This window comes from Pectinophora gossypiella, chromosome 15, assembly GCF_024362695.1.
Source record: "Pectinophora gossypiella chromosome 15, ilPecGoss1.1, whole genome shotgun sequence".
Lineage (NCBI taxonomy): Eukaryota > Metazoa > Arthropoda > Insecta > Lepidoptera > Gelechiidae > Pectinophora > Pectinophora gossypiella.
In genome coordinates this window covers 6,752,315-6,765,287 of record NC_065418.1, presented here as the reverse complement: position 1 = coordinate 6,765,287, position 12,973 = coordinate 6,752,315, and the positions used below count along the sequence as shown (strand labels likewise).

At 36.6% G+C, this 12,973-nt stretch overlaps 1 protein-coding gene across 6 annotated transcripts in view; it reads right to left on the bottom strand.

The window, feature by feature from the left end:
• The window catches only part of LOC126372932 (uncharacterized), a 223,257-nt gene that overhangs the window by 145,261 nt on the left and 65,023 nt on the right, over positions 1-12,973 (bottom strand). For all 6 annotated transcript variants that reach the window (XM_050018833.1, XM_050018836.1, XM_050018837.1 and 3 more), the window contains exon 4: positions 4,823-4,906. In XM_050018833.1, the coding sequence (XP_049874790.1) occupies positions 4,823-4,906 (84 nt within the window). The remainder of the gene's footprint in view (positions 1-4,822; positions 4,907-12,973) is intronic.

Genomic DNA, 12,973 nt, shown 5'->3' with positions numbered 1-12,973 from the left:
TAATAGGAACGAAATTGAACAGGGATTCCAAGTAAGTACTGTGATAGAGATGACTTCACTCAGCATAAGCTGCGAGCCGCTGCACTGATAGTCTGTGAACCCTGTTAAGTAAGCCTACTAGTAAGTAATAGTAAATTTATTTAATTCCACCTGCTATTCATTTGAACAAGTATTATTAGATGTAATTTATAAAACGCACACACAAACATCTCTCACCCTAAACGCATATACCTGCTCCGTTCCGTTGTGGGTAAAAACGCAAGTGAAACATATTTTACTGACTTTATTTTTAAACAAAAAAAAATATACTTCCAATATTTTGCGCCCCCTAGATCCGGCCCTAGTTACGTCATCGGTGCCTCGTTTTCATACGGCTCCTTACATAGTTGGTTTTCTTGATGGATATGTTACTCGCGAGAGAAGGTGCACAGAATGTAAGCCACTGCATATCTACGGAGCCGCGTGCTTTTGATGGCCTTAAATAACCCTATTCAATGGGTTCTCAGTTTTACAAATTATTTATATCAACACAATGTTTAATTCCTGATCTCTTTAAATTTAAAATGTATCATTATGTTGCTATTATTTTTTAATTCAATGTATATAGGTACCTGAGTCTCCACCGGACTTCGTATTTTTAATCTTTACGCAAAAATTGTTATACCATAGGGCTACTGCGATACAGGGGAAACCCTAGTGCAGGGCCCGCTATTAACTTGTGTTAATTTTACTTTATTTGGTAAATAAATAATTTTTACTTTTTACTTTTTTACTTACAACAACATAACAAGATGGTTGAGTGTCGTGGAGAAAGACATGGAGAGTTGCGGGTTATCGGAAGACGATGTCCAGGATAGGGCAAAGTGGAGGAAGAACAGTAGGAAAGCGGACCCCGGCGCAAGACGGCGGGATTCACGCTAGGAAGAAGAAGAAGACTTACAACAACATAACATAAACTCACGACTATGTTCAAATTGGGGTAGTCAGACGTACGTCAATCAGAAAGTACCCACACCTCACCGAGGTTAGACCAACGTGATATGTGGTGAGTCGTATCGCCGTCTATGGTATATATCGCCGTATATGGTCAAGCCGAATGTGTTAGTGACAACTTTGCACTAAATTATTTGTGTGTTCAAATATTTTGAAAAAAGGCCAAGGGTGTAGAGGAATGTTCGTTCGTGGGATTAGGTATAGAGAAAAGGTCATCAAGCTTTCCTGTGTTTTGTAAGCTGTGATTTTGAGGTTTCGAGTAAGATGGGTTTTTAGGTGGAATACGTGTGACTTCATAGTTAGCTATCGCATAAATTTCAGGTTTTTAAAAAATTCAGATTATGCTATATTATTTACACAAAATGACAATTAATTTTAAATATCAGAACTTATTTTTTATTTGCACACACATACGTATGTACATACCACACCCACCCACGCAGATCATACTCATTTTTTATTTTAATGCTTAACTATGCTTAACTTGTATATATAAACTATGTTTTAAAAATCGTATGTAAGGGAGTTGCGAGTCATTCCCAACACAAGTACTTTAGTTACTTACTGGGAAGTCTTGACAACGAACTTGGCTACAATTTTGAGAAATGAAGAACTATTTTTATTTAAAATTAATATAATCTTCTTCTTCTATCGTGTGGGTTGTGAGGCGAATTACCAACCTCATCAACAATATAATCTAATCGTCAAACAATACACCCCCCCCCCACGAGTTGTTCCAGGCGTAAAGGCCCCCATTACACTCGCCGCATTACCACGTTGTATGGCGATGGACAACCTTTGCACCAAGAAAGAGCCCGCACGCATATCGGACCCCCTCTCTCTTTTCTCTTTTTCTTTTTTTATTTTCGCATTCTGCGATAAACGGGCATTAAAAGTTTTAATAATGTCAGCGGGAACTAGCCTGATTTATTCAACGGGACGGCAAAAGAATTAATTACTTAACAGACTCGGAAGGCAAAGAGTCGGGGGTCGCTTCCACCTTTTGACATTAACTAGGCTGTTTCTATAGTCGGCAACTTCATTTGTGCAATTCTTCCTGTTTCGGAAGTTTTGGAATGAATTGCATTGCTACACTGACATCCTATAAACAAATACGGCCTTACAAATAAAAACTTACTAAAGTTTTCCGTCCCATTGAATAAATCAGGCTAGTTCCCGCTGACATTATGAAAACTTTTAATGCCCGTTTATCCCATCCCTATTCCAAGATTATCCTACGAATAGTTAAACCTGGTATAAGCCGATAATGATGAGGAGCGTTGTTGAAGTTAAGCAACTTTCGCAAAGGCCGGTCATAGGTGACCACAAAAAAGTTTTCATCTCGAGCTCCTCCGTGCTTCGGAAGGCACTTTAAGCCGTTGGTCCCGGTTGCATTAGCAGTCGTTAATAACCATCAATCCGCACTGGGCCCGCGTGGTGGTTTCAGGCCCGATCTCCCTATCCATCCACAAGCAAGTCCCGTGCCCCAGCAGTGGGGACGTTAATGGGCTGGTGATGATGAAGCCGATAATAAGGAGAGATAATATAAAAATTCCGTGATCAATCCAATAAATCAGCAAAAATCACATCTATCAATGTCAGACAGTTTTAGGTTATTCCGAACTTAAACCAGGGTGTGGGCTGGTTTAGCGATAGTATGAAACGTTACACCAAGGTACAAGTTATTCCGAGTTTATTTGTAGAGATTTTGCTTTTTCTTAGGTTAAGATCGGTATAAATAGTTACTCTCGGTTTATTTGTAAGGCCGTTTGACTTTACATTCGCTATGAAGTTTTTTCTAAAAATACAACAGAACAGTCGTTGTAAGTACGTATACTTACATTAAATAATGCAGACAGTATAAGTTCGTTCCCTGTAATTAAGATGTACAGTCAGCCAACGGCACCCTCAGGCTGTTGTCTTAAACGTTTTACCAGGTGAGAGCCTTCAGCGCTCCTCATTTGTCCGGCCAAGTAGTTAATGCCATCTGCGGCAAATCTACAATAAGTCACGTCAAAAAAAAAGTTTGTATAGTGTCGTTACACGCCGTCGTTTTTGACAAAATGCGCCGCTGACACTTTGTTTACAGAGATTGGTTGTCTATCTATTATACGAGGTGCATGCTTTGGTGTTACATTGTTACACACACTTAGTTTTGCAGTTTCTACTCTCAGCATAAAAAATGTATTTCTTAAGTAAGTATTTCATAAGCTAGGTATTTTGGCGTGCATTGTATATTTATAACTTGACATCTTTATGTAAAACAACCTGTTATCCTGAATTAAAGAAATAAATACCTACGAGTATAGACGCAAGATTTAAACAACCTCAAATCATCTCTACAATCGGGTCCCGTGAGAGCCCACAGCGCTCCCCTATTTGTCCGATCAGGTTGTGAATGCCTTTCGAGACAAATCTTATCTACAACAAGACACTACAAAAATGTCCAAACCCGAAGAGCTTTTGGAGTCATCCATGTTTTTCAAAGAGTTTAAAAAATTCTGACTTGGATGGGACTTGATGACGCTACATAGATCGAAAGAATTTCGCATGGACAGGAGGAGGACCCGGTGGTGTGATGGTTAAAACGCTCGTCCCGGCTTGACAAGGGTTCAAGTTCCGTCCGAGTCCTATAAAAAAAATCATCCAATTTGTTGTTTAGAATGTGACATCAGACTTAATAAATAACTAAAACACATAATAACGGGTTCTTACCGCGTTTTAATCAGGGATATGAGACTCCCGATATTTCAACGCTTAATTTTTATTTTATTTGATTATAGATCTACCCACTCCACTCCAATCTCATCAGTCATCTCGTGATCATGGCACTTGCAACAGTGTCGAAATATCGGGAGTCTTATATCCCTGATTTAAACGCGGTAAGAACCCGTTATTATGTGTTTTAATTATGATAATAACCGCGTAAACCTAAAACAATGTATAGACTAATAAATATTTTAGTTAATGTAACATTTATCTTGAGGACCAATACATTTGCATGTTAATAAAAGCAATAATTTCTTTTCATACGCAAGATTTACATCCACTATATAGTATGTTCATTGTAACTGAATAGTAAGTAAGTAGGTATTGTAACATGACTGGTATGAAAGCTATAGCGTGGTTAAAAGAGGGTTTAAAATAACAATGGCCTATTCAAATCCTACTTTATTTATAGGACACAGGAGAAGTTTGCAAAGGATTTAAACTTCGTATTGAAGTCTTACTTGCATATTTATTTCGTAGAAGGAATGCAGAAGATTGTTGTGTTATTTTAAACTTAGTCCTCTCTAAATACTGTTATCTGTGAAGTGTATGGAAAGTAATATATTTGACAACTCTTTGTTATTCCGGCTGGTAATTGACGGCTTCAGATTGAAAGGATAATTCTTGACTCGACAATACAATATTCACAGCTTTCTTCTCCTATTCAAAATTAACACAAAAACGAAGTCTCTTTAAGCAAAACACACAAAAAGGTGCATGAAGTTACGAATTACGTGTATTAAATGTGGTACTTTATCATAACATCATCTTTTGACGGTTGATAAAATATATTCCTTCATCTGCGCCTCCAAAAACCTCAGCCTACCCCTAAGGAGATACAAGCGTGACGCTATTTATATTATGTGTGTGTATTCCCTTGCGGTGTTTGAAAAAAATAATACTGACTACTTATGACTAAAAATATTGCTATAAAAATAATAGGACAAAAAATATATTAATAAAAAAATAACCCAAAACACCCACCCATTAATTATAATAGACGTATATAGGCTATTGATGATGATAATAATAGTATAATAGGGTAAATTGGAAATCTGACCTGGATCGTGATGCGCGGCGGGCGAGGGCGCAGAGAATGCGCTGGAGCAACCAGCACGGCGCGAGAGTCCGCCCAAGTCGGCCACTGCACCAAAAAAAAAACATAATAAATAAAAAGTACACAGGTCAACACAGGTCCCTATCCATCCATAGGGAAGGCCCGTGCCCCAGCAGTGGGGACGTTAATGCGCTGATGATGATGACACAGGTCAACGTAAAATCGACACAGGGTTTATTTAATGTATTTAATGTACACACAGGTGTGTGTACTTAGTTCATCTTGCCATGGATGTACCTCTGACTAATCCAATTGGGATATAGTCTTGAGCTTATGTAAGGTAAACACAAGCCAAGGAAGGTCGTATCCATAAGACATACTTCCGGTACAAAGCGTATCGTAAATTTCAGGTTTCAAAAAAAGTAGGTAATAACAATAACAACCCCGTGACATGAAAATGTGGACAGTCCCACAATGGACACGGGGCCTACTGAATGTATACGCACACACTCATGTTCTATGTATATATGTAGTATTCAATACGCTGCTTGACAATCTAGTCAAATGAGATAGTTTTTACGAAACGTCAAAACGAAAGTTTTCTTTGAAGTTTGTATGTGACGTCATCAATAGAAGCTGTCAAACGCCGTACTCATTGTTGCTTAATTCATAAATAAAATTCGAAAATAAGTCGAAACGTAAAATGAGATTGATTTTTGGTAGTGTTAGACTGGCTTCTATTTCTAGATTAGCATTTTATAATTTATCTTTGACCCAGTCACGTACCCTATTATCTATTGGTTTTATCTCATCTACGTACCTAATGTACTCGGAGATCAACAAAATATACAAACTATTTACATACTGTTCTTGTAAATAAAAATAATGTACACAGACTCGTACACTCTTTAATTATTCCAACTTCTTGTCATTGACGGGCATTTCTTGCAATCGACGCGGTTTTCAGTTGACGTACTAAAGGTTCTTGTAGATACGAGTACTTGTATAATGTACATAAAGAAAAGAAGTGACTGCGTAGTCACGGAACAAAACAAAATCGCGAAGATCCCTTACCCTCCTTATGGTAAGGGAAACTCTCATACGAGAGATTCCACGATATGCCTGTTACCTTGATACCCTTTATCAAACAAAAAGATAATGCTCGTTAAGTTGTATTGTCAAAATAACTAGAAAAACTGATTAGGGAGACATATTTATATTCATTTATATCTTGTGTTTCTAAGAATATCGTGGTATTTGTCATCGAATTGTAATATCTATTACCTATTATATTAGGTATTTTGTAGTGTATCTAGAAAGAAGGCTACACAAAAGTCATATAATTCTGTATTTTTAAAACTGGGGGACTGTTAACAAAAGCCAAACACAATATCAGTGTGTTGCATGTTGTTATGCAAAATAATAATAAACAAATAATAGTGCAGTACAGACATTCAAAAAATATGTTTTTGTTTTGTTCAGCGTAATCCGAAAATGTAGCAATGAAAGCCGTTGAGTACAAAGGATATTTTGCATTACGCAATGTCATGAATCCAGATATGACAATACAAATGAATATTCAAAAGCATTTTATTTCCCAACAACAGTTTTTCACTGTTTTACAACATAAAAACATTCGTTCTATTGGCTTTATTCAATACAAGAAATTACCCTGAAACTTTCAATCACTTGACTTACAACGGTACTCGAACTCCGAACCTTTTAAAACTATCCTGGGACGGAAAGTTTTACTTAGTGTCGTTGAATGGAAGGAGTTTATTGCAGTTTTTATTTAGACTTTATTCATCTGAAAGGGCAACGAATTGTAACGAATACGTTCGAGGCAGTTTCGGCGTACGGTCACGAGCATTAATATGTATACACTTTGGTACCATGTCACATTAACTTTTTTGACAAATTGAACAGTAAATCTCACTAAATGTCAAATATGTTAGTGCGACAGAGTCCTAAAGTGGGTACATTATATTGCTCATGACTGTACGTGACATCTGCGAATAATTACAAGAGTGAAGGTTTCGTTGGTTTAGACACGTAAAGAGAGGACCTCTCGATTACGTGGGTAATGTTAGAGCCAATCTAAATATACCAGGGCTTAGACCGAGAGGACGACCAAAAACAAAATGGGCGGATGTGGTCAAATAGGACCAGTGCTCGTGCAATATCATTTAGAACGACACTTTTGATAGAGCGAAGTGGAAGAGAAAGACGAGGAAGGTAGACCCCACCATTAGATGGGAATAAAAATGCCAAGGAGAGAGAGAGAGAGAGAGACATTCATCTGAAAGGGCAATCGCCGCTTTTCTTCAAGCTAGTAACCGTCGGATCTTTTATTTAGTTCCTCCGAACTAATTAATACCCCGTAGGGTGTGTAACATTCAAACACGCGCAGTTTCGTGTAGCTCATCAGAATCGCACACCTAATTAACTAAATAAGAAAATTCGCAAACAATTACCTTCAGTCGTGAATGTATGGAGCCTAATGGCTGTTATAGAACGCGAGGCGAAACATTGACGCTGTAATTTGATAATCGAGTGAAAATGTTTCCAAAATTACACAATCATTGTCAGAATATTTGGGTAATTAAGGGACTGTGCAGAACCAAGAGATCAAAACTTGAGCGTATTTTTTGATAATTAAGAACATGTTTATATTTTGCTACAATACAGTACTTGTTTATTTAATTCGTAAGCCTACGTACATTTAGTCCATTACTTTTTGCATAAAACTTAGATATTCAGGCTTTTCGAGAAGCATCATATTTTTACCAATTTTTTATGTATGTAAAAAAATTGTGATATAACAAACTCTATATAATATAATAGACACTTATACAGTAATAAAAGTGATTATAATATTCGAGCAAACATCTCCATTTGTAGAATTACTAGAACTTTTTGAGCATTAGAGGGAGAAAGGTGCTAAATGCTGAAGGTTTTCTTTGAAATAATTATTAGTTCCCTCTAATTCGTGAAAGAGGATCTTCATTTCTTTGAAATCTTAATACCTAATGAAAACAGCAAGTGGGATTTTTAAATTAGTATTTTCTTAGAATAAGTCCGACTTAACAGTGTTTTCTAAAAAAAATACACAATTTATAAATGTTATATCTAAATATTAAATCTACGATCAATTACTTAGACAATAAATTCAATTAACAATTTATACATCAATGTAGGAAAGTGAGAATATGGAAGGATTTGATTGTTTGGGAATTTGATTGTTTATGGTATGAAAGGAGGATGGTTAATGAATGGGACGTAAGGCAGTTCTTTTTTTAAAAGTAAGGGAGGCGAGTCGATGGTGCAATGATTTGGGTAAAATATAAGGAGTGTGTAAAATAAAAGGAGTAAAGACATTTAAAATATATCCCGTGTTATTTTTATATCCCACATCAATAATATTTTTTATTATTAGTTAAATAAAATCTATTATAATATTGGCACTATCTATTACATATTTGGCACAGTGTGCTTAGGGAACTTAATAAAGTGAAAATTAAATCCCAAAAATCTGACTCGAACTTCAATCCGCAGCTTTTGACAAACCGGAAAAGTCTATTTTCCGACAAGTTCCGGTGTTTCAAGAAGAGAAGAGTTTTATATTGATATCATTAGTAGTAGCAAAACTTTTACTATAGAAACGGACGAGAGGTAGTACGTCACAGTCAGTTCGTGTTTGCCTTTTGTGATTAGCTCTAAGAGACGAGACGTCTGCAAGTTGTGCTACGAGTAGGTACTGCCAATTTTTCTCCTATTTCACTGTCTTGTCGTCACTCGTTGGGATGTCGGGTTGTAAATGATTGTACATCCTTACTGTATCAACTATTTCTTTTTGAAAAATTCTACCCATAGGGTAGGTAAATGTACGGCATTAGATAAGTAAGTATTATATTTTAATGGGTCACAGCACAGTGTTAATAAAGAAGAATAAAGAATACCTAGTACGTCAATAGGATGTTGATAATTTCACCATAGGATTATCCTGTTTTTACAGGGTCCGCTTACCTAACCTGACGATTTGACAGATCAGGACATTGACAAAGGAACAGATTTATAAACCATGAAACTTATAACTTAAAGGTCACCAGCCCAATCTCTGATGCATCCATCTATATAAAACACAAAGTAATCCATTACTCGATTCGCTCACCAGGTTGATAAGCAGTATGCTAGATTCCACGTGTATCGTTTCATGCGACACAAGAAAAGATATGTGAAAATAAATTGTCCGTAGTTCTAACAGGAAATACAACATTCAGTGGTGGTTTTCTCCTCCATAAATAGGCGCCGACGTTTAGACCTTAATGAACGGGAATTACTGAAATAGGATTTCGCTAAGCTATGAAAATTCTGCGCTCAAATTTGAATTATCCCGAGATGGAAATTAAATAATTCACCGCGACGTAATTTAAACTTCGACCGAAACTTTTCTCGGCTGAATTCTCTGAAGAGTTGTAGGGTTTAATGTTTAGAAGCGTAAACATTTTCCGATTCCCGCGAGTATGTTATAAGTAATGTAATAATATTTCTTGATAGCGGATGAACGTTAATTTGTAATGCTGTTTATTTTCTTACTTTTAATATTTAATCTTTGACACGAATTCTGACGCAATGAAGAGCTAGACTACCTACCTAGAGAGACTGTGGTATTTTATTCAGTTAACTTGTATAATGAGATATGTAAGATATACTTTATATATATAATTTACATATTGTGATAGAGAATACACACGGCATTATACATAATTGTCGGAATGAATTATTAAGTAGCATTGAAAATAATAGTTTTTTTATATCCATCCTATAATTATAATAATGTTGGATCAATATAAAAGTACTAAACTTAATCCCCAAAACTTATAAACTCACGATAAAACACAAGGAAATAGGAAACTAACATCGTATCAGCAAAGCATTTCCTTGCGGAAATCTAACGGAGTGCACACAATTTCGTTCCGTTATCCGCAATTTTCATTTAAAGACCGGACCCGGAAGAAATTGAATTGCATATCAAACAATTTCGATAGTGCTGATTTCGGCTGGCAGTGCTTAGATAAGTGGCCCCTGTTTAATATCTGTGGGGCCAGCTGGACTCGAGCCAACGTTGACCCCGCCATAGACGGGCACAATTTATAAGTTGAAACTCTCAGTATAATCGATATGTCTTCTACTTTTTGCGGTCTATTGGCTACGGATAGATAATTGATATTAAATAGAATATAGCGCACTAGTAACAGTAGCAGTTCAGCTTGCAGATCCAGTAAATTCAATGAAACTTTAATTTATTAAGCTGATAACTGGAAATATTTATGTGGATGAAATAGAGATAGCGTTTAATATGCAATGCAGCGGTAGTCTGTTAGCTTTATGAATTTAAAGCCGTTTTACATTTTGATGTGATTTCTGGAGAGGAGACTGAAATGTGCGAAAACCAAAGAATTTGTAACTTATTTTCTTAAGATTTGAAGGCGTGCCCGCGCTTATATTATAACAGGTATGAGTATATAATTCAAGAGATATTGTTACGTGCAGATGTAAACTTTATCTGATAGTAATAAAATTAAAAACTACCATTATTCTTGCGCTAAACTTTAAGTCCGAGACTCTTGTGCTCATTTCATTTAACAATAAAACAAGTTGCAACTTTAAAAGAACTTTAAAAGGTAAATATCAGTTTTCCGATAAAAGGGTAAGTTTCGTATTGGAGTGGGCTTGTAACAAGTATAAAGTATACAGAACTCCCGATAGTTGGGTGGTAGTAACTTCAAGTTGTGCGGATTAGAAACTTACACCCGCTCGAGCGATTGCCTTCGAGAAATAATTTAAACTAGCCCTCTTCAGGCACTCATCCTTGCTTCGTTTGGATATTTCTGTACAATGTCTCGGTAACTATCGATTGTATTTGTGCCCGAGTAAATGTATTAATAATGTAAATCTTATGTAATGTAATCTTATGTGTATCTCGGCCTCAGTGGTCCAGTGAGGAGGTCCCGGGTTCGAATCCCGGTGGGGAAATATCACAAAAAAATACTGATCCCTAGTTTGGTTAGGACATTACAGGCTGATCACCTGATTGTCCGAAAGTAAGATGATATGTGCTTCGGAAGGTACGTTAAGCCGTTGGTCCAGGTTACTACTTACGTAAGTAGTCGTTACATGAGCCATGTCAAGGGCCTTTGGCGGCTCAATAATAACCCTGACACCAGGGTTGGTGAGGTTGGTATTCCACCTCCCAACCCACACGATAGAAGAAGAACAAGTAATATTTGCACAAACGTTACTCACTCAACAACTACTATTTAAAGAAAGAAAGAAAGAATCATTCATTCTTCCGGACACCACAGACACAGACAGACAGGTACATCACATTCAACACAGGACAGAAACCACACGGAAATCAACAATTTACAGATGGTCTATATAAACAAAAGTATACTAACTTCTAAAAAAATATATTTACACCCTGTTTATTGCACAAAAAAAAATGTGTGTAAACATGATTACAACACATTTGGCAAGTTGTTAGATGTCGTTGTTGTAACCATAGGTACACGACAGATTAACAATCGTAAACGAAAGGTATCCTTGGTTCTCACAAAATGCAAATTAATGGCCTTTGCCGCGTCTGAAAAGTGTTGTAAAGGTCGCAGGCTGTATTTATACTTAGCGACCTCATTCCACCTTGAAGTACCAAGAACATTGTAAGCTTTAATCTATTTTCGTCTCCAATACAAGCAAGATTTAATAATCAATTCCAGCTTTCTTTTACGTCGACGAATTTTATGGGAAACTAGGGCTTATTACTTGAGAAATTAGAGCGGACATAGCAGATTATGTTAATAGGTGTTATAATATTCTGGGAAAGCGGCTCTTGGGGCCAAGATCTTACAATGACATCCGCGCACTGGCGCTCTGCCAAAACTACTTACACCACATAAGTAGGTATGTATTGTAGGTACCTACAACGTACACGTATTTGAGACACAGCTGCCTATGTACCGCTTGTAAACTACGCAAACTTTACTAGGCCAAATTGTAGAACAGCTCCAAGAATAGGCTATCAAATATGAACGCTTGCGCCGGGTTACTTTACTGTGTTTTAACGTGAACAGAAAAGCCTTTGAAATAGAGTTCATTTCTTATTTCATTGTATACAATGTGCGTAGTTGCATAAGATACAACAACAGATCCATCGGTCGATATCAGTACGACAAGAGATACTGACAATACCCGCTTGTATCCACAGTATAGGTAATGTTCTATCGTCAAAGTCATCTGCATGAATGAATATCTAAACAAATATACGTAGTCAAACACGTTGCAAACACAAATGACCTACAATTTGTCTTCATAATAACACACATAAACACATAAATAGCTTCACAATGTCGTACTACTATTCACGATGATGAATAAAAGGTGTATTTGAAATTATATTCGCGTAATTGTTACAATACCATAAACAATTGTATTGCACACATAGGGAAACATAGAGAAATTAAGACCAAAGTAGACTTCATCCGTCAAGTTGTCATATCAAACATCACACACGCATCCGAAAACAAACTGTAACGTTGTAATCCCTTGGGAATCGAGCCTGTAACCTTTACAAAGCAGTCGCGCGGTCATCATAGCTACAAGTACAATTTGTGTGGGTCACATCGAAAGTGAGTCGAGCGAGGTCGCTGATGAAACATTGACCCATTAACGTTCAGTGAGGCAAGCCGGCGCGATGATGGATACTAAAGAACACGACTCAGACGTCTAAACGACCGAACGGATTCTCTGACAAAATGCTATGTTCCCACATTTATATGATTAAGTGGAATATTTGGAGAAGCTAAGCACTAGCTTTATATTTATAGCGGAGTTCTGCCAATGGACAATATTTGCTGAATTATTGCTATCTGAATACTGTACTTTTGGATTGCTAGACAATAGTCGCTTAGGCTTACACTTGCGAGGCTAGCACAATGTCAAATTACTAGGACATACTGAGTCACATTAAGTACTATTACTTACTACTTAAGTAGGTACATAATGTTTTATCTTATATTGCAAACAAGTAGTCATAGTCATAATCTAATAACATATGTGTCTAGCTTTCCTATTATTTATTGTCTCGTCTTTATT